Raw genomic sequence first — 17688 nt, 5'->3', positions numbered from 1 at the left:
GGCTCGTGGGTGAACGATGGGTTCAAAAGAACGAATCTTTTCAGTGAACGAGAGTGACCGAATCACTTCCTAAAGTGATTCGTTCATTTCTCAGTTCATACGTCTTCAATCAGTAGGTGCCGTTAATGCCCATTGAAGCTGGTGCCACCTGGCCGCAAAACAAAACGAAGAAGAAAATGACGTCACTTCCCGTTCACGAACGAGTCGTGATTTGCATTTCCCGTTCACCAACGAACGAATCTGTGAGTGAACGAATGAGTGAGTAAGTGATTCGCATTTCCAGTTCATCGCGAGAACTGATCAGTGAGGGAACGAATCGTGACTTTCCCTTTCGCGAACGAGTCAATGGGTCAACTTCCTTCCTTCCTTCCTTCCTTCCTTCCTTCCTTCCTTCCTTCCTTCCTTCCTTCCTTCCTTCCTTCCTTCCTTCCTTCCTTCCTTCCTTCCTTCCTTCCTTCCTTCCTTCCCGTCCATCAACGGATCAGTCAGTGAACGTGTTGCGTCTCCCTCTTGGCGTGAACTACATAAACCAGAATGTCGATTTACGATTTGCCAAGGAAAGAAAGAACCACTCACTGAAACACCACTTATTTTTTGCGTGTTTTCTCCAAGCTAACGGCTAACTTTATTGCATGAACGGGGAGATTATCTTGATTTTATAACACTTATAGTTGTTTTTAAATAACGTGTATGCATATATACGCCTAATTATTGTTATCCAATATATCTACTGCATATTGTATTGCTGGTTTGAAATTTACTTTTAATAATAGTTTTTTTTTAATAAACATTTATGTTAAAAATTTGTCTGGTGTTTTATTCCTTGTTTTTATATTCGCCAATTAAAACATAAAAATCAGACATTTGGTTAAATGCTTTATATGACAATATGTGGAGGTACACCTCATGGACACTTCAATAGGTACACTACACGAGGTAAAAAAATTAAAAAAGAATAAATAAATAAATAAATAAATAAATAAATAAATAAATGGTTAATTGCACAATAAAAGCACTTTAAGTTATATTCTCACTCCTTGGATCGAACCAAGTGGTCACTGAGTATGAGCCCGTGACATTGACCAGTCGGCTATTTCGACCTGGCAATGAGCAGACGTCTGCACCCTTTTTGTACGAGTGATGTGCATTCCAGTGCTTAAGTGAACTGAATCTTTAGAATCGGTTCACTCAAAATATTTGTTCAAAAGAATCATTCACCGAATCGTTCGCTACATTTTCTTATTTATTCATTTCTTTTTTTTTTTTTTTTTTTTACCTCGTACTTATTGTAGTGCCCATGAGGTGTAGCTAATCACAGGCCACTTCAATAGGGAAAAAGCTTAAGTGAAAAGTGCCACACCCGCCCTCACCCCCACCTCCTGATTGGCTGTTTGATCTGTGACGTCACTCGGACACTCCATTAGGTACACCACCATTTTCATGTGTACCTAATAACAGGCCACTTTATTAGGCAAATATCATGGTCAAAGGTCACAGGTGTCAAGCTCTAGTCCTCGGGGCCGCGTTCCAATATGTTTTCCAAGTTACCCTCGCTACACACACCTGCGTGAAAAGATTTACCTAATAACAGGCCACTTTATTAGGCAAATATCGTGGTCAAAGGTCACAGGTGTCAAGCGCTCATCCTTGGGCCCGCATTCCAACATGTTTTCCAAGATAATAAAGTGACCTGTTATTCGGTACACTTGAAAATGGCGGTGTACCTAATGGAGTGTCCGTGTGATTCCCTCGTTAAGCGCACCTGTGTGAAAAGTTTTAGCTCCTGCGGAACGTGAAAATGACCAAAATCTTTTCACGCAGGTGCGCTTAACGAGGGAATCACATGGCCACTCCATTAGGTACACCGCCATTTTCAAGTGTACCTAATAACAGGCCACTTTATTATCTTGGAAAACATGTTAGAATGCGGCCCCAAGGACTAGAGCTTGACACCTGTGACCTTTGACCATGATATTTCCCTAATAAAGTGGCCTGTTATTAGGTACACTTGAAAATGGTGGTGTACCTAATGGAGTGTCCAAGTGACGTCACAGATCAAACAGCCAATCAGGAGGTAGGGGTGAGGGCGGGTGTTGCACTTTTCACTTAAGCTTTTTCCCTATTGAAGTGGCCTGTGATTAGGTACACCTCATGAACACTACAATAGGTACACTACACAAGGTCAAAAAAAAAAAAAAAAAAGAAGAAATAAATAAGAAAGTGTAGCGAACGATTCGGTGAATGATTCTTTTGAACAAATATTTTGAGTGAACCGATTCTAAAGATTCAGTTCACTTAAGCACTGGAATGCACATCACTCGTACAAAAAAAGTCCCAATGATCATCATCACACACACATCTGGGTGTGGTGAAATTTGTCCTCTGCATTTAACCCATCCCCATGTGATTTTGATCCATCCCCTGGGGGAGAGGGGAGCAGTGAGCAGCAGCGGTGCCGCGCTCGGGAATCATTTGGTGATCTAACCCCCCAATTCCAACCCTTAATGCTGAGTGCCAAGCAGGGAGGCAATGGGTCCCATTTTTATAGTCTTTGGTATGACCCGGCCGGGGTTTGAACCCACAACCTTCCAGTCTCAGGGCGGACACTCTACTACTAGGCCACTGAGCTGGCCTAAAAAGGGTGCAGACGGCTGCGCATTTACAGGTCGAAATAGCCGACTGGTCAATGTCACGGGCTCATCCTCGGTGAAAACTTGGTTCGATCCAAGGTGTGAGAATATACCTTAAAGTGCTTTTATTGTGCAATTAACCCTTTATTTATTCTTTTTTTTTCTTGTGTAGTGTACCTATTGAAGTGTCCATGAGGTGTACCTCCACATATTGTCATATAAAGCAGTTAACCAAATGTCTGATTTTTATGTTTTAATCGGCGAATATAAAAACAAGGGAAAAAACACCAGACAAATTTTTAACAAATGTTTATTTTTAAAAAAAACTAATATTAAAAGTAAATTTCAAACCAGCAATACAATATGAAATTGCAGTAGATATATTGGATAACAATAATTAGGCGTATATATGCATACGCGTTATTTAAAAACTACTATAAGTGCTATAAAATCAAGATAATCTCCCCGTTCATGCAATAAAGTTAGCCGTTAGCTTGGAGAAAACGCGCATAAAATAAGTGGTGTTTCAGTGAGTGGTTCTTTCTTTCCTTGGCAAATCGTAAATCGACATTCTGACTTACATAGTTCACGCCAAGAGGGAGACGCAACACGTTCACTGACTGATCCGTTGATGCACGGGAAGGAAGGAAGGAAGGAAGGAAGGAAGGAAGGAAGGAAGGAAGGAAGGAAGGAAGGAAGGAAGGAAGGAAGGAAGGAAGGAAGGAAGGAAGGAAGGAAGGAAGGAAGGAAGGAAGGAAGGAAGGAGAACAATTCGTTTGAACCAATCTTTTGAGTGAACTGATTCTAAAGATTTCGTTCACTTAAAAGAACAGGAATGCACATCAGCAGATGGCTGGATGGATGGACGATTGGACTGACTATTTTCTTACAGTAGGTGGCGGTAAGCAGCAGAGAGAATAGCGCATGGGTTGGAATCATGCGTTGCGCCCAATTCAGGAGCTATGAGGAGTAACCTGCGACATTCATTCGCTCTCAATCAGTCCATATTGTAAAGGGTTTATTGGTAATAAATGAAGTGCGCTAATAGGGAGGGGAGGGCGACATCTTTGGTCCGTTCATTTTTGCCATTCATTTGTGGTGGCTTTGGGTGTGCGTAGGACCCATCAGTGGGAGACCAGAAGAAAAGGCACTTGAGTTTCTGGTTGTCTCAGCGACGAGACGTCCACGATGCCCCAACATACAAAATGCATACATGTATATACAGGTAGGAGACTGAATGAAAGAATAGGGGGAAAACAAACTATACAAAGCGTTCATTTCAGCCAGAGGTGGGCAATTTACATAATTCGGCGGCTGGCTCCGTCATTCGGCAGGAGAAGGAGCCACCGTCCGTCATGGTCCAAAGTGATGGACCATTCCCTCAGACTGGCGGGCATGTGCCCAGGCCGCTGAGGAGTGACGGAGCGACGACGTTGCCTATTGCTGCCCACACCTTTAGCTTCAGGATGCCATGCTGAAGCTTCCACAAAAGTAGTATTTCACTTGTTTTCCTTCACGTTTTGCTGTCGATACACGGCAGGAAGCTTTACTCGTGCAGTGCGAAAACGAGAGTTGATTTATATTTAAAAATAATAATGATGAAAACTAGGCAGGCATATTTTATTCTAACATTTATCTGAAAAGTATTTCCCTGAACTTCAACGTTTCTACAAAGGCAAATGGAAAAAGGTGTGTTGGACAAAGGCAACAGCAAAACGCGCAGGGAAGCAAGTTGGACGTTATTATGCCAAAAACAGAAGAAAAGCAGCATGAGGACATGTGCTGTACTTTCCACATCAACCTCCAAATGAGTCAGGTTATCTATTGCCTTGTCCACAATGTCTCCTCTTTGTGGCTTTGCAATTTCCACCTACACATGTGGGCAATAAGTGATTGGTCTGAAAATTACCACTCTATCGCTAAAGTATCAAAGCCTCCACCCCTACAACTGACATAATAGCAAAAACACGTGAGTAATTAACACCCACAGCACAGCACAATAAAATTAGGCCACAAGATGGCAGCAAAGCACAGCTTTGTCTCAGTGACACTCCTCAACTCGGTTCAGCATACATCCTTGTGCTGAGATTGTGTCATGAAATGAAAGCGGCTGAGAAAAAGGTCAGGAGGAGGGCAGACGTTGGTCGAGCACCGCCGCAGTGCCGGCAGGTGGACGGGCGGCAGAGAGAAGCCTCACGCGGGTCGCCGACTGGAACCACGAGGCCTGCGAGCGCTTCGCTCCAAGGATGTGCCGATGTTGACTTCTTCTGGGGATGGCGGTGTGGGCGGCCGTTCCGGTGTCAAGGATGGGCCATGCGCACAGGCCTTGGAGGGACACCGTTGTGGGAAGCCAACTTCTGCTTGGCCGCCAACATGGTGGACGAGGTGGCGGCAGCGGGCAGGCCTCGGGAGCTGTCCGGGGGTCCTCGGGAGCTGTCCGGGGGTCCTCGGGAGCTGTCCGGGGGTCCTCGGGAGTTGTCCGGGGGTCCTCGGGAGCCGCGATTGGGGCAGCCGGGGTTTCGACCGCGGTTGGAGCCGCCGTGCGGGCCTCGGGAGCTGTCCGGGGGGCCACGGTCACTGCGGCCGTGGTTTCGATTGTGGTTGGGGCCGCCGTGCGGGCCTCGGGAGCTGTCTGGGGGGCCACGGTCGCCGCGGCCGGGGTTTCGATCATGGTTGGAGTTGCCGGGTTGATAGCCTTGTCCCTGGTACGTGCGCCGGGTGCCTTGGAAGCTCTGAGGAGCGGCTCACAAGTTAGGCGGAGCAATTTTATGCCTAAAGCACATTTCAGACACCCGTGTGTTGCGCAACAACATTAACTGCGGTCGCAAAGGAAACAGCTCAAGACATTCGTGGAGCAAAGAGAACCAACGTAGCTCACTGAAAGTACGAGAGTGGCGACTTTTAAAGCCATTTGAAAGCAAGGTCAAGCACTAATAAGGTACTCGTGGCCGTCGCATGAACTCCACGTACAGGCACAAACTGGCATGAGCCAGGTTTTTAAGCAGCCAAATGGACTTTCCAGAAGACAGCTGGCGCCCCAGAGGCTCGCCATCACTCACCTGCTTGGCCGGCAGAGGTCGGAGCTGGTCGGGGGGAAGGGTTTGGGCACTGCTCGGCCCGGCCGCCGCCGAGCTGCACCGGGATCCATCCGAGTAGGCCGTCTGAGGGTGGTAAACTAGCAGAAAAAGAGGGAGGTTGACAAAGGCCTCGACTTCCAGCGTGACCATGCGTGCGCTTGACTTGATTGTCTGCGATATACAAGAGATGCATGGGCCTTTGCCATTCAAGCGCAGCCCATGTCCAGTAGGTGGCGTGCTGGCTCGCTTTCGCCCGGCATTAGAGAACGGGAAAAGGTCCAAATGTAACTTGAGCCGTTATTTACCAGATCCAAATTGCATGATGCTGGCCTTCAGCGAGTCCAGATGGAACGTGAACCTGAGGGCTTTGCCCAGGTCCTCGTCGTATTTGTGCTCGCTCACAAAGTGCTGCAAAGGAGAAAGGGCGACAGGCAGGCGATGAGCGCGCCGCGCCGAACCGAGGAGGCGTCGGCGGGCGGGCAGGCAGGCCGAAAGCGCACCTTGATGTCGGCCCGCAGTTTGGTCAGTTGCTCTTCCGACATGGCCGCCGAGCGTTCCGTCAGCCAGCGAAGCTCTTGGGCTCTCTTCTGCCGGCCACTCAAAATCCCCACTGAAACGACAAAGCCAAGACGTACACGGTGTGTTTTAGGGGCTGCACCTGAGCTAACCTCCCCTAACCTCTGCACTCAGTAAGCATTCACATTTGGCCGCAGCAGGCAAATGAAAAGCTTTTTATAGCGCCACCCTCCCTCTACTACAATGGTTCTTAACCGGGGGTGCGAAAATGCTTCCTAGGGTGTGCGAGGATACCCTGGGGGAAATTTACAATTTTTCGGGGATAATGGTCGGGTAACCGAAAAAAGTGAAAAATTCTGGAAATCAAGAACTTATTGTGTTAATTGGCATTAGGGAGAATGCTTATTAAGCCTTATAGCTGTAAAGAAAAACAATTATTATTATAATACTAATTATTTAGGGTTAGGGGTGCGAGAACTGGTTGGTGAATTGAATGGGGTGCGAACAAGGAAAAAGGTTAAGGACCACTGCTCTACTACTTGTGTGAGGGATGGGCTGGCACGAGACGAGACGGGACGGGACGGGACAGGACGTGCCCAGCGCTGATCACGTTTGACAGGAAACAGAAAGCACCGCGTGGTCATTTGAATCATTGGTCAGCGTTCATTTGTGGCTCAGCCGTGACCAGCGAGATTGGGGTTTGGCACTTTTCCAAAACCATTGGCCTAACACTGGGTGGGTGGGAGACGGACGGCTACTTACTGGCCTCTGCTTTCACTTGGTCCATTTCAGCCAGCAGGGTCACTTCTCGCTCCATTAGGCTGCAAAAGACCACGCGGGGATAGATAAGCGGGCGGAATTGTCTCAAATCACACAAGTATTGCGAGAACGCCACCCAGGAAAAAACAGTCCCGAGTAGCTATTCATAGATCAACACACTTGTGGTGCTGCGGATGGGACCAGCGAGTGCCAAGCACACACCAAATAAGCCCCTCCCCTCCCCAAAAGCAACAGAAAAGGCTTCAGCCCGTAAGACAACAAGGATGAGCTTTGGGCTCAAGCCAGGCAGACATGTACGCACGTGCTCTGGAGTTCAGCAAAATTCTGCTTCATCCGCTTGAGGGACCACTCCATCTCCTCCTTCAGCAACACGCTGTAGCGAGTCAGCGACGCGGCGCACCGCTGCAAGTCCTTGGCCGAGCGCTCCACGTTGCGAGCTGAGGGCAGGCACACCGTGCGGTTTTCAGATCCACCGACGGACATCAAGCAACTCCGGTCGCCTCCGCTCGCGTAGCCGGACCGCGACTGGAGTTTCAGAAGCGTCGGCCAGTCACAGCTTACCAATCGTTTTGCCCGCAGACCCACTTTGGTCATCGGGGAGCGCCAGGGGGTCGCGGCGCTGCCGACCTTGCGCTTCGCCGCTTCCAGGCCCAGGTCTCGCCGCTCCTGCACCTGGGGGGGGGCACGTCACATTCCAGTGCCGAGGCGCCGCGATGCGTCCGCAATTGCTCGGGCTCAAGCCAAACCTCCTCTCTCTCACCAGCCAATGGGTGCCTAGCTCGGGCACGCTTACTCAAACCCCTGCCAAGTAGGGGCTGCTGCCCGCGCCAGGGTTGAAGGTGCTCCTCTCACCAGCCAATGGGTGCCTAGCTCGGGCACACTTACTCAAACATCTGCCAAGTAGAGGCTGCTGTCCGCGCCAGGGTTGATTGGAAGCACACGTTTGTTTAAGGGCAAAAGAAAGAACCTTTGGAGTGCCCTGCCATTGGCTGACCACCGGTTTCAGGGTGTCCCCCGCCTAACTGCCCGCGACCCCGGTTCTACTGGACGACACCACCGGCAATGGAGAGGCCCGGCGAGCGCACCGGGCCTCTTGTTTTCACTTCTTACCGGCGAGTTCCGATGCGCTGGGCTCAGAGTCCGGCTCTGACGCGTCCGGGGAAGCCGAGTCCAAGCGTTCGCTCAGGGAGTCGAGCGACTCCGCCAGCGATCCATTGGGATGGAAGCCGTTGCTCTTGCCCTTGCCCTGTTCGGATGGGCCCGGTTCCGCTGCCGCCTCCGGATGGGCCTTGGTCTTCTTTTTCTTGTTGGGCTGCAGATTCAAAGATCTAAGTCAGGGATGCTGCTCTGGTGACATTTCCCTTTGGTCCTAATGAACGAGAGCAGTCTGGCCTGGCCCGGCCTACCTTCTTTTTGCCGGACACGCTCCACTCCTTCAGAATCTCTGCTGCGCTCCCTGCACAAAGATGTGATGGAAACAATGAGCAAAACACTTGAATGCTGCTTGGTGCCGTCAAGGAGATCTTTATGCACGAGCGTGCCGGGTCAAAGGAGGAGGAGTTTGTCGCGTTCCGAGTCGAGCAGGCGTGCGTGCATATTTTGGCCCCGGCAAAGCTCGCCGCGCCAAAGCTCGCCGTGCCAAAGCTCGCCACCCGGAAGGCATTTGTCGAGGCCCAGTTTCTCGGGGAAGTTCAACAACAGGCGCCGCCCTCGTACCTTCAAGGAAGGCTTGGACGGCCTTGTCGACGCAGTTCTCAAAATGCTGCAACACCAAAACAATCTCGTTGTTGCTTTTGTTGGGGACGACCGCCCTGACGGCGCCGATCTGCAACGCAAAGAAAAGCCATAGCGGACGAGTGACGCAGATAGCGGCAAATTCCTCGGCGGGGCTCGCGTCCTACCTTTTCCTTCATCCTCTCCGGCGGCCCTCCCTGCGACATGACCATCTTGGAGCGCGTGTCAAACACCACCCCCAAAGTGTCTGAAATGAGCCAAGGGAGGGAGGGGACAAAGGTGGGCTTCACGGCACAAATGGAGACGGTAGGACCGAGTGGGGAAGTTCAGCGGATAGGATTGGAGAAAAGAGGTGACGTCAAACGTGCGCCACATGCGCGCACGCTCACCTTTTTGGTTCTTCTTCGCCATGTGGTCAGCCGCACGAGTCGGCAGCTTGCTCAAGACGATGACTTCCGAGGCAAGGAGCGCGGGCTCGGCCGGAGAGCTTCGCCCGCTTCTCTCCTGTGACGGAGGAGGGAGCGCGGGCTCAGCGTCTGGCCGGAAGATTGCAAGAAGGAGCTTGGCACCGAGCCGCCCGACCCACGGCTCAAGCGAAGGCGCTTTCTACGAGGGAGAAGCCGCTCGTCAAAAACACAAAATGCCCGTCATTCTGGCCCGACAGACTGACGATTGCAGTTTGGTCGGGCTTGTAAATGGCCATGACCCACACGGGCCACTGACGGACTGGCAAACTTGAGGAAGATGCAAATGCACGGCCGGTGCCGCCGGCCGTTTTGGATGGCACCAGGATTCTTGCAAGAAGCAACTGGATGGAACCCGTGCGCATTATTTTCTGCACGCACCTTCATTTTGCCCAAAATGTCAAGAGACACGGACGGACGGGCACATAAATGATTAATGGCAACGAGTTGGAGTCCAAAAAGGTCCAAATTTTCAGATTTTCCTGACCTCGTGACCTGTTTTGCAGTGAAAGCAGCTCACGGTCGAGTCGAGCTCGGTTGCTTTGGGCCCACTTTCACGATTGACTCACTCTGGGATGTGAGTCATTTGGAGCTACTCAACTTTCAAAGCGAAACGCATCATTTAGCAGCGACCGACGCACGTACTGTACGTCTGGAGACTGAGTGAGTGGCCAGAACCGTCGACGGCAAAGTAGAATCACTTGCACATTTGGGAACGAAAAATGTTGCCTTCTCCACTTGAACGAAATTGGGCGCGTTGAAGGCTGCCAATTCCATGTCTTGCGAGACAAGACAGGTTGGAGCAGCCAGCCACGAGGTAGCTTGTCCAATGCAGGCGGCACAACGAGCTTTGCGAAGCGGAGCTAAGCATAGCTCGCTAGCCTTGCCCACCGCTACCGCGTTAGCTTTGCACGACAACTCGTTTACGCGTTGACGGCCGCAATTACTAAAGCCTCTGACCGACCGCCGGGCTTAACATTTCCAGGAACAAACAAGCAAACGCGGTATCGAACTAACACCCCATTTTTCGTCCCCTCATTAAACATGAACATCGGGATGCCGCGACGATAGCTTGAAGGTAGCTTGCAGTTATTGGCGTGGGGGTGCGGGGGGATGTGCCTTTCCTTTCACCACACGCCGGTTGAAGCGGCTCGCTTGGAAAGAGACTATTTTTAATTGATGAGGCGCACACGTGCTACGCTCGTGAGCAGATAATAGTCACGTACTTGGTGATGCAAAAGGAGGGAATAATTCGGGCATGGGTGCGCTCAGATCTCACCGACTTGCGAGCTCGGCGACGAGACAAGAGGCTGGCTGCACCGTCTGCTCGCTGCTGCTGCTGCTGTTGTTGTTGCTGCTGCTGCTGCTGCTCCTCTGCTCCGGAGTTCGCAAGCGGGTTGCCAGGTTGGAACCACACGAGTACGCCTTTAGTAGCCTTGCCATTCAAGGCGTCCAGGAAAGGAGGTTGTCAAAGCCCGATTCCTCTTTCTTGCTTGCTTGCTTACTTTTGTCTTGTTTTGTTTTAAACTGAAATAACGCAAGTGGCGTGTGGTGACATAAGGAAGGCGGGCAGGCTTATTGTTTCTTAGACATCTTTTTTTACGGATTGACGATGTCCATTGAAAGCACGGGAAAATCTCACTTTACGTAATGATAGAAAATGCACTCGGAACATAATGCCTTCAACCGTCCGATTCTGGAGTTCGAGGAAAGATGACTGGTCACCAGTAACGTGCGGTGAGGTTCATGACTGGGGAGGCAGTGACATCCCTCCCCCCTGGTAAAAGTTGTCTGACACCTAACCGTGTCCCAAAAAAGGTTGGGGAACGTTGCTCGAGAGTGGCTTATTCATTATTTCATTTGAACTATTTTAATTAAAATCTCATATCAGCATTCTTCACACATAATAACACTCAATAAAGATCATGGAATCCAAAACTTGTTTTCGATCGTGCGTATCACTCCGTTTGAAAAGACATGCTCCGAAGTCCCATTGCCCAAATCAAACCTTTTAACTCCGGAGTTGCTCTTCCTTTACTGGTGACATCCTGCTCGGACCGAAAATCCATCGTTGAAAATCGTTTGGATATGTCATCCTCCATTGTAAAACGAAATGTAAAAACGAAAAAACAAAACAAATGTAAAACGAAATAAATGGACGACTGCTCCTCAGTTGACAAAGAGCAGTTCAGTCGAACTGCATAGCGGCCTGTCAACATAGGCAGCCGTGTGATTACGCAATCCTCAGAGGAGGGAGGCTAGGCAGGAAGTTGGCTCCTCCGAGCGAATCGTCTTGGCTCTTAAAATAACTATGAAAATACAGCGATTGTAGTTACTAATCGGGTATTGTAGTTTGTCTTATGTATAATTGCTGTTCCACGACGCGAGCGCTGTCTTTTGATTTACACATGGCAACCCTACATTCATGTCGTCACTTCCCTAGTCGGGCGATTGCGCTCATTTTTGCCACACTTACACCTCCCGATCACGATCTGCACTATTTGAGCACCAGGGGCCTCTTCGGAATTTGCCATTTTCTCACCTTTATGCCACTTTTGTTGGACGACGTCGTCCGGTTAAGGAGAGACGGAAAGGCGCTTGCTATCCAACAAAGCAAACAGCAGTTTCCCAATTGACGTCATCGTGCAACGCCCAGTGTTGCTGCTATCTTGCGGACTTAACTAGTCAAACAAATATTAACCTAATATTCAAGTGAAAACCATGCAGATACTAATTTTGTTTGCAAAAGGATTTCGTAAGACGTTTTTGATTGATTGCGGGCTAATACATTATGGAAAAGCGTTTACATTTTTTTTTCTTTCCCGGTTCGTGTGGGACCTCACCTTTCGTTTTTCTTTCGAGCATCTATTTCCTGGCCTCTGACAATCGGTGGCGATCAGGTTTTTTTTAGGCCCCCCGCGGCTGAAAGCAGAGGGCAGCCATCTTACATCGCCGGTTACTGACAACTTGACGCCGTTTTTGCTAAAAGCAATGTTTAAGTGCGCATTTCAGGCGTCATGGGAGGCTCACATAGAATCTCTCTATCTAATAACCCCCCCCCCCCCACACACACACACACACACATACGGCCAGAATATAAAAATGGTTCATAGAAAGAGAACGTGTTTACAGTCTAAGAAGGAGAGGGAATCTTTTACAACCTAAGGTGCGCACCACCCTCAAAAGCATGTGCATATGTCAATGGGGTAAAGCTATGGAATAAGTTACCTGTAACGATCAAAGAAAGTAAACACATTGCCCAATTCAATGAACACTTTAAAAAATTTACACTAGAAAATTATAGTAATTGAAATCTTTTGCCTGTCTGTTTTCAGCTATATAGTCCGTATCTTGTTTATTTTTCTTTCCAGAATGTTAGAGATTTGCTCACTCCAACTTATTTTGCAAGAACCACACAGGAGACAAGGCAAGTTCTTTTAGACACCTGCAGGTGGAGAGATCACTCGCTACAGGAATGAAATCTGGAGCCTCTCCCAACTGCAAAGGCATATTTATTAAGAGAAACAGAGTGGGGGTAATAGTAGGTTGAACAGGAAGGCCTTGTGCTCTAGTCAAAACATATCAGGGGATGTTTTACGACCTTGTGGAGGATGGGACAAGGTAGGTTATTTATTACCGGTTGCATTCCAACATAATCATACGATAAGGATAATCTGAAAAACCCTAACACAGAATATTATTGTATAAACTGCTTTTCATTTCTAAAATTATCTTCCTCCGATAAATCAAGTTTCCGTACTTCGAAAAAAAACTAATTAGCAACCATGTTAAGAATTATGATGTATAAAAGGGGTAGGAAAACACAAGCAATAGCTTCTTCCTTCTCCTTTTTTGAACATGTTGATATATGTGCCTTATTGGCATAACATGAAATTATGTGAAAATGTGAATAAATGATTTTGTGTTTGGTCGATCTTGTGTTCAAAAATAAACTTTAAACTTCAAGAATAATCGGCGAAAGCGCAATTCTATCTGGTCCTCACAACCACACCAAAAGCTGAATGAAATCAATTTGTTGTACCATGTAGTTTTAATGCAAGGTGATGCCTTGGATGTAATCATTTGAAAAGCACACACATACTCACCAACAAATGACTATAGATGTTTTTTTTTTTTTAAAGGTACAAAATGGAAAAGACAGAACACGAGTTGCTTTGTGTGTGTGTAACGGAATTAACAGGGCAGATTTGATGCGAGTGGCTGGCTACTCACTCGCTGCCGGGTTCACTTTTTTCGTCATCAGCAACAAGTTCCAAGTACGTTCAAACAAATGCCAAACTCAACTGCATTTCAAGTAAAGGTGTAAGCGTAGGGACCTAGCACAGTATGATGACGTACATAATGTCATGTTACACTCAAGAAGACGTAATGCTTTGTAATAGTGTTTTCTGTGCAGAGGGCGGGGTATTCCAGAAAGCAACCCTTAAATGAGGGAAACTCTGAAAGAGAGTAATTTACACTGGCTCAGTTACTGCGCTAATTTACTCTGTGAACATAACCTGCTCGCTGGCAGGTAGAGCGTTTCAACCTGAGAAAACATAAATGCGTTTGTGTCAAGTGTTAATCCACAACGTGTAGAATTAATTGAGAGGATGTTGGAAAACATGCTGCATCAACTGCTGCAGCCCCCCCGTATTAGATTTGCGGCAAAAATTACCTTTGATGTATCGGGGCTCCGTTGATGGCTTTTTCTAGTGGTTGCGCACGCGCGTAACTCGAGGTTTACATACTCCGAGTCGATTGAACTAACTCTGTCAGCTTTTCTGGAGCCGAATACTCCGAGTCTGTTGAACCTGCTTTCTGGAATACCCCCCAGGTCAAAACAAAGTGTTGCGAATAATGTTTTGTTCGTGGAATTTGAAGCAAACGGGCAAAATGGTGCGGTGCCATTTTTTAATCCATCTACGGGGGCAGACATTTTGGCACTTGCTGTCGACTGGAAATGACATCACAGGTCCCGACCAATCCTAGCTCGTTGTCTTCTGAAAACTGGCGAATGTTGCCGCCTGAGTGATATTGAGATGGGTTTATTCACGCAATATCCAAGACATACAACATGATACAACAAACAGTATTACACAGTCGGATGCGTGACAAGTGCAACATTAATCAGGGTGTCGTGTTCGGACATCTGACGTATTGTTGGGAGTCGACTTCCCTTTAGAAAAAAACTATGGGCAACAATGAATTTCTATTTGAAGTTATTCATTGATTTATTTTATTCTAAATGTCCTTACATCTTTCGTCTCTCGTTCTTTTCACCTCCTTTGTAGAATGATTAACGTTTTCTTTTTTGAGTTAGTATGAAGGGATGGGGCTGGAAAAGCTTCTGGCCTCTTGTACCCCTTTTGAAATGGAACTAGTATATTGTTTCGGCAAACCATCGTTCAAATGAGATTTTGTTTGCTCAAACAGTTCAAATCATACATTTGTTGCGTTTCTCTCTGTCTTAACACATTAAAAGTAGGCAAACAAGTTGTTCCGTCGCAGCCGAACTAGGCTCAGACAGCGTCAGTAGGTGCGGAGGAAGGGCACGCGTTTCAAAAGGAACAATCCAGTCAAATTGGCGCTGTGACGTCTTTCGCGCTCGGTAGGTGGGTGGGTAGGTAGGTAGGTAGGTAGGTAGGTAGGTAGGTAGGTAGGTAGGTAGGTAGGTAGGTAGGTAGGTAGGTAGGTAGGTAGGCTGGCACCGTCCCGCTCCGGCCAAAGTCCATCCTCACGGCATTCAAAATGGGGCTCGGGAGAGACCATTGTTTGTTTCATTCGGCAATAAAGTCAGAAAGACAAAAAGTCATTGAAGCCCCAGCAGCTTACAGTGGCACTGGAAGCATTTGTTTCAAAAGCGAGTCCAAGCTCCAGACGTCACATCGGCTCTTGGCCGATCGGTTCGTTTCGCTGGCTGTTTTCACGGGTTTTGCCCCGCCTTGATACTTGTACTTGTACAGCTCCGCCGCGTCTGGGTCTTTGGGCTAGTCGGGCTTTTTTGTCCAGGCTATTCCAGTGGAGGACTTGACATGACGTCCGTTGGGATTGGATCCCAATGAAATCCCATTGGGATTTGGGCTTTTTATTTCCGACCGACATGTTTATGTGGAGCCTTTTCATTGTGTGCCTCCTTCTAATACGGGAATACGCAACTCCCCGTAGAGGCGGCTAATTGTGAGATGAAACGGAAACTCACGAGTGGCTCTCCAGCTGCTCCAAGTGGTCTCGCAGAGTCTTGGCCCGGGCCAACTTTTCCAACTGGTCCTGCGTCGGCTGCTTGATTTCTCCGGAGTCCACCTTTTGCTGGAGCTCCTCCGCCTGACGCAGCTTCTTTCGCATATTCTTAATCTTCTTTGCCTTTTCCGCCGCCGCATCTGCTGGCTCGCCGCCCGCCGAGATGCTCACGTTCTCAACCGCGTCGGAGAGAGACGCCACGTGTGCCGCGCTCTCCTCCGGTTCGTGCTGTTGCTGCTGTTTACGCTTTTCTTTCCGTTTCAGGTTGCGTTTGGACGACTTGGAGAGAGCTGCGACGGCGTCGCCGTCCGTGCAACCCGGGATCTTGTGATGCCGCTGCTGCTTTGAGGGCTCGGCGTCACATGCGCTCAGGCCTGGTGGAAGACCCGGTTTGCTTTTGAAGAACTTCACATATTTGTTTTCATATCTGAAGGACAAAAGAGGAATGCAATCATTTCCAACAAACACATTACGCGGTCAGGAAGAAATCAACTTACACCGGGACTTCTTCTTGGGGAACGTAGCCCTCCTTCACCCGCCGTGGTTTCCTCCATGTGCCGTCCGGTCGCTGTGTGGCGGCAATGTATTTTCCTGCCCAACAAACAGTAACAGCGCTGAAGGCAACCTTCAAAGACACAGACGAGTCTCTAAAGCAGGGGTCCCCAAACCACGGCCCGCCAAACAAATACAGCCCGGTGTCAAAAATGGCTGGACACGAAACACGGAGGGAATTGGAAGAAAAATACAATAAAGGCAACTCGCCAAATATGTCTTAAAGGAAAGTATACGTACATACGCGCAGAGCAGGCTTCATCCTATAGACTATCTATGGTCGTCAGTGACGGTGGCAACGTAAGATGGCTGCTGTGGGTTCAGACGCGAGCTGCCTATTGTTAGTCCGTTCGTTCTATCGGCGTCGCGCTCTTAGCCCGACATCCGTTTACATGCACTTACATAGCCGTCCAACACTTAATTACTGGCAATATCTGGGTTGCTGACCGCACGCACGTAATTCAAAGGAAGGTTCATCTTTAAGCAAGTCGCTGCCTGTCGCTTCTCACACGAGAGGACGCGCAATAGCATCATGCTAACTGGAAGCTAGCCCCTGAGCAACATCGGCGTAATTTGTATAAAAAACAAAGCAGGCTAGCTTTGCGAGTAGCCAAACACACGGCGGGTGCAAATGAGACAGAGAACAGACCCCAATAGCAGCCGCGTACTAATTGATATTCGCTCATTATGTTTCGATTCTATGATGTGCCACACGCGCCGGCGGCAGCGGGCTTACCGGATTCATCAGTCACATAGGGGGTGGCCATTTTGAAGTTCCCCTCCGTGGCACGGTTCAAAGCTCCCGAGAGGTCCGCGCTTCTCGGCGCGAAACAGGCACGCACACACTACAGAAGCGTTAGCGTGGTCAAAAACGCATTACGTTGCCATCGACTTGGTCTCTCTCGTGACATTGTAAACCACGCCAGCACGGGTAGCTTCCGCTTCTTTTGGGCTTGTTGGTGACAAGTCCTCTGTCACGTTCTACAAGAGCTTCTCTGGTTCCCTTCTTTTTTTTCTTTTAATAATTCTTCTTCTTCTTCTTCTTCTTCTTCTTCTTCTTCTTCTTCTTCTTCTTCTTCTTCTTCTTCTTCTTCTTCACAGCCATAGGGCGGCCATCTTGAGACAGAGGTGGCGAGCACATAACCACAATGGAGCATGGACTCAAAGAATTGAAAATTGCTCAAGACAACCGACATTCAAACCTATCGGAAGCCTTCTTGGGTACCATTGACGTAAATGGTTTAATGACAAACCATATGAGGCATTAATGCAGAAAAGTAAATAGGCGGTAGGTAGATAGCCATTAAAATGATATACAGCTAGAAGATGCGAGTGGTATGCATGTACAGAAGCACGTAGAAAATATATTTTCAATATTTACAGTATTCAAATAATAGCCAATATAAATGATCAAATGTTTTTTTTTAAACAAAATAAAAGAACTTTGAAGGACTAAGGTTTAAAAAACATTGGTTCAGAGGAACATTAAGCAAAAAATGGAGAAACATAATAGGCATTGAAGTGCAAAGCCGTCTTGATTACCACCAAACGAAGGCTGATCACAGCCACCATCGTGTTCCTAATTTCGACATATGGCTGCGAGACATGGAAGAAAAATGGACACCTTTGAGCTCTGACTTCTATGGATCGTGTGGACAGCTAGGGTCAGCGACAAAGCTGCTCTGGAGGGCAACA

General features: G+C 48.3%; 2 protein-coding genes across 12 annotated transcripts; both read right to left on the bottom strand.

Annotated features, from left to right (window-relative positions):
• Nucleotides 1–3633: 3633 nt before the first annotated feature.
• spats2 (spermatogenesis associated serine rich 2) lies at nucleotides 3634–12164 on the bottom strand. Of its 10 annotated transcripts, none has more exons than XM_049752332.2 (13): nucleotides 12045–12164; nucleotides 9127–9343; nucleotides 8905–8984; nucleotides 8720–8828; nucleotides 8410–8459; nucleotides 8114–8315; nucleotides 7565–7675; nucleotides 7305–7440; nucleotides 6986–7044; nucleotides 6208–6317; nucleotides 6013–6115; nucleotides 5690–5805; nucleotides 3634–5362 (listed from the first exon to the last, which is right to left on the bottom strand). In XM_049752332.2, exons 2-13 carry the CDS (start codon nucleotides 9146–9148, stop codon nucleotides 4931–4933), a joined length of 1530 nt encoding a protein of 509 aa, XP_049608289.1. In that variant the 5' UTR covers nucleotides 9149–9343; nucleotides 12045–12164; the 3' UTR covers nucleotides 3634–4930. The 10 variants fall into 10 exon arrangements, with proteins under 10 accessions (XP_049608289.1, XP_049608292.1, XP_049608295.1 ...); XM_049752335.2 differs by lacking the exon at nucleotides 12045–12164 and adding an exon at nucleotides 11744–11870; XM_049752338.2 differs by lacking the exon at nucleotides 12045–12164 and adding an exon at nucleotides 11744–11845 and having other exon boundaries at nucleotides 9127–9241.
• A 469-nt stretch (nucleotides 12165–12633) lies between these two features.
• pym1 (PYM homolog 1, exon junction complex associated factor) lies at nucleotides 12634–17688 on the bottom strand. Of its 2 annotated transcripts, none has more exons than XM_049752342.2 (3): nucleotides 16730–17688; nucleotides 15939–16066; nucleotides 12634–15868 (listed from the first exon to the last, which is right to left on the bottom strand). In XM_049752342.2, exons 1-3 carry the CDS (start codon nucleotides 16736–16738, stop codon nucleotides 15400–15402), a joined length of 606 nt encoding a protein of 201 aa, XP_049608299.1. In that variant the 5' UTR covers nucleotides 16739–17688; the 3' UTR covers nucleotides 12634–15399. The 2 variants fall into 2 exon arrangements, with proteins under 2 accessions (XP_049608299.1, XP_049608300.1); XM_049752343.2 differs by having other exon boundaries at nucleotides 15939–16032.

The sequence above is a fragment of the Syngnathus scovelli genome, chromosome 2 (assembly GCF_024217435.2).
Source record: "Syngnathus scovelli strain Florida chromosome 2, RoL_Ssco_1.2, whole genome shotgun sequence".
Classification (NCBI taxonomy): domain Eukaryota; kingdom Metazoa; phylum Chordata; class Actinopteri; order Syngnathiformes; family Syngnathidae; genus Syngnathus; species Syngnathus scovelli.
Note: the sequence above shows the minus strand (reverse complement) of the source record. Positions and strands in the feature narration are given on the sequence as shown.

Excerpts from the sequence above, each read along its gene's own strand:
- spats2 (XM_049752329.2), bottom strand. The coding sequence starts at position 11,420 with ATGTTGACAGGCCGCTATGCAGTTCGACTGAACTGCTCTTTGTCAACT. Across the intron at positions 9,274-11,209 it reads AGCAACTCCGGAGTTAAAAG|ACGCTGAGCCCGCGCTCCCT; the intron begins GTTTGATTTGGG and ends TCTTCCGGCCAG. Across the intron at positions 6,116-6,207 it reads AACTGCGGGCCGACATCAAG|CACTTTGTGAGCGAGCACAA; the intron begins GTGCGCTTTCGG and ends TCTCCTTTGCAG.
- pym1 (XM_049752342.2), bottom strand. Across the intron at positions 15,869-15,938 it reads CCCCAAGAAGAAGTCCCGGT|ATATGAAAACAAATATGTGA; the intron begins GTAAGTTGATTT and ends TTTGTCCTTCAG.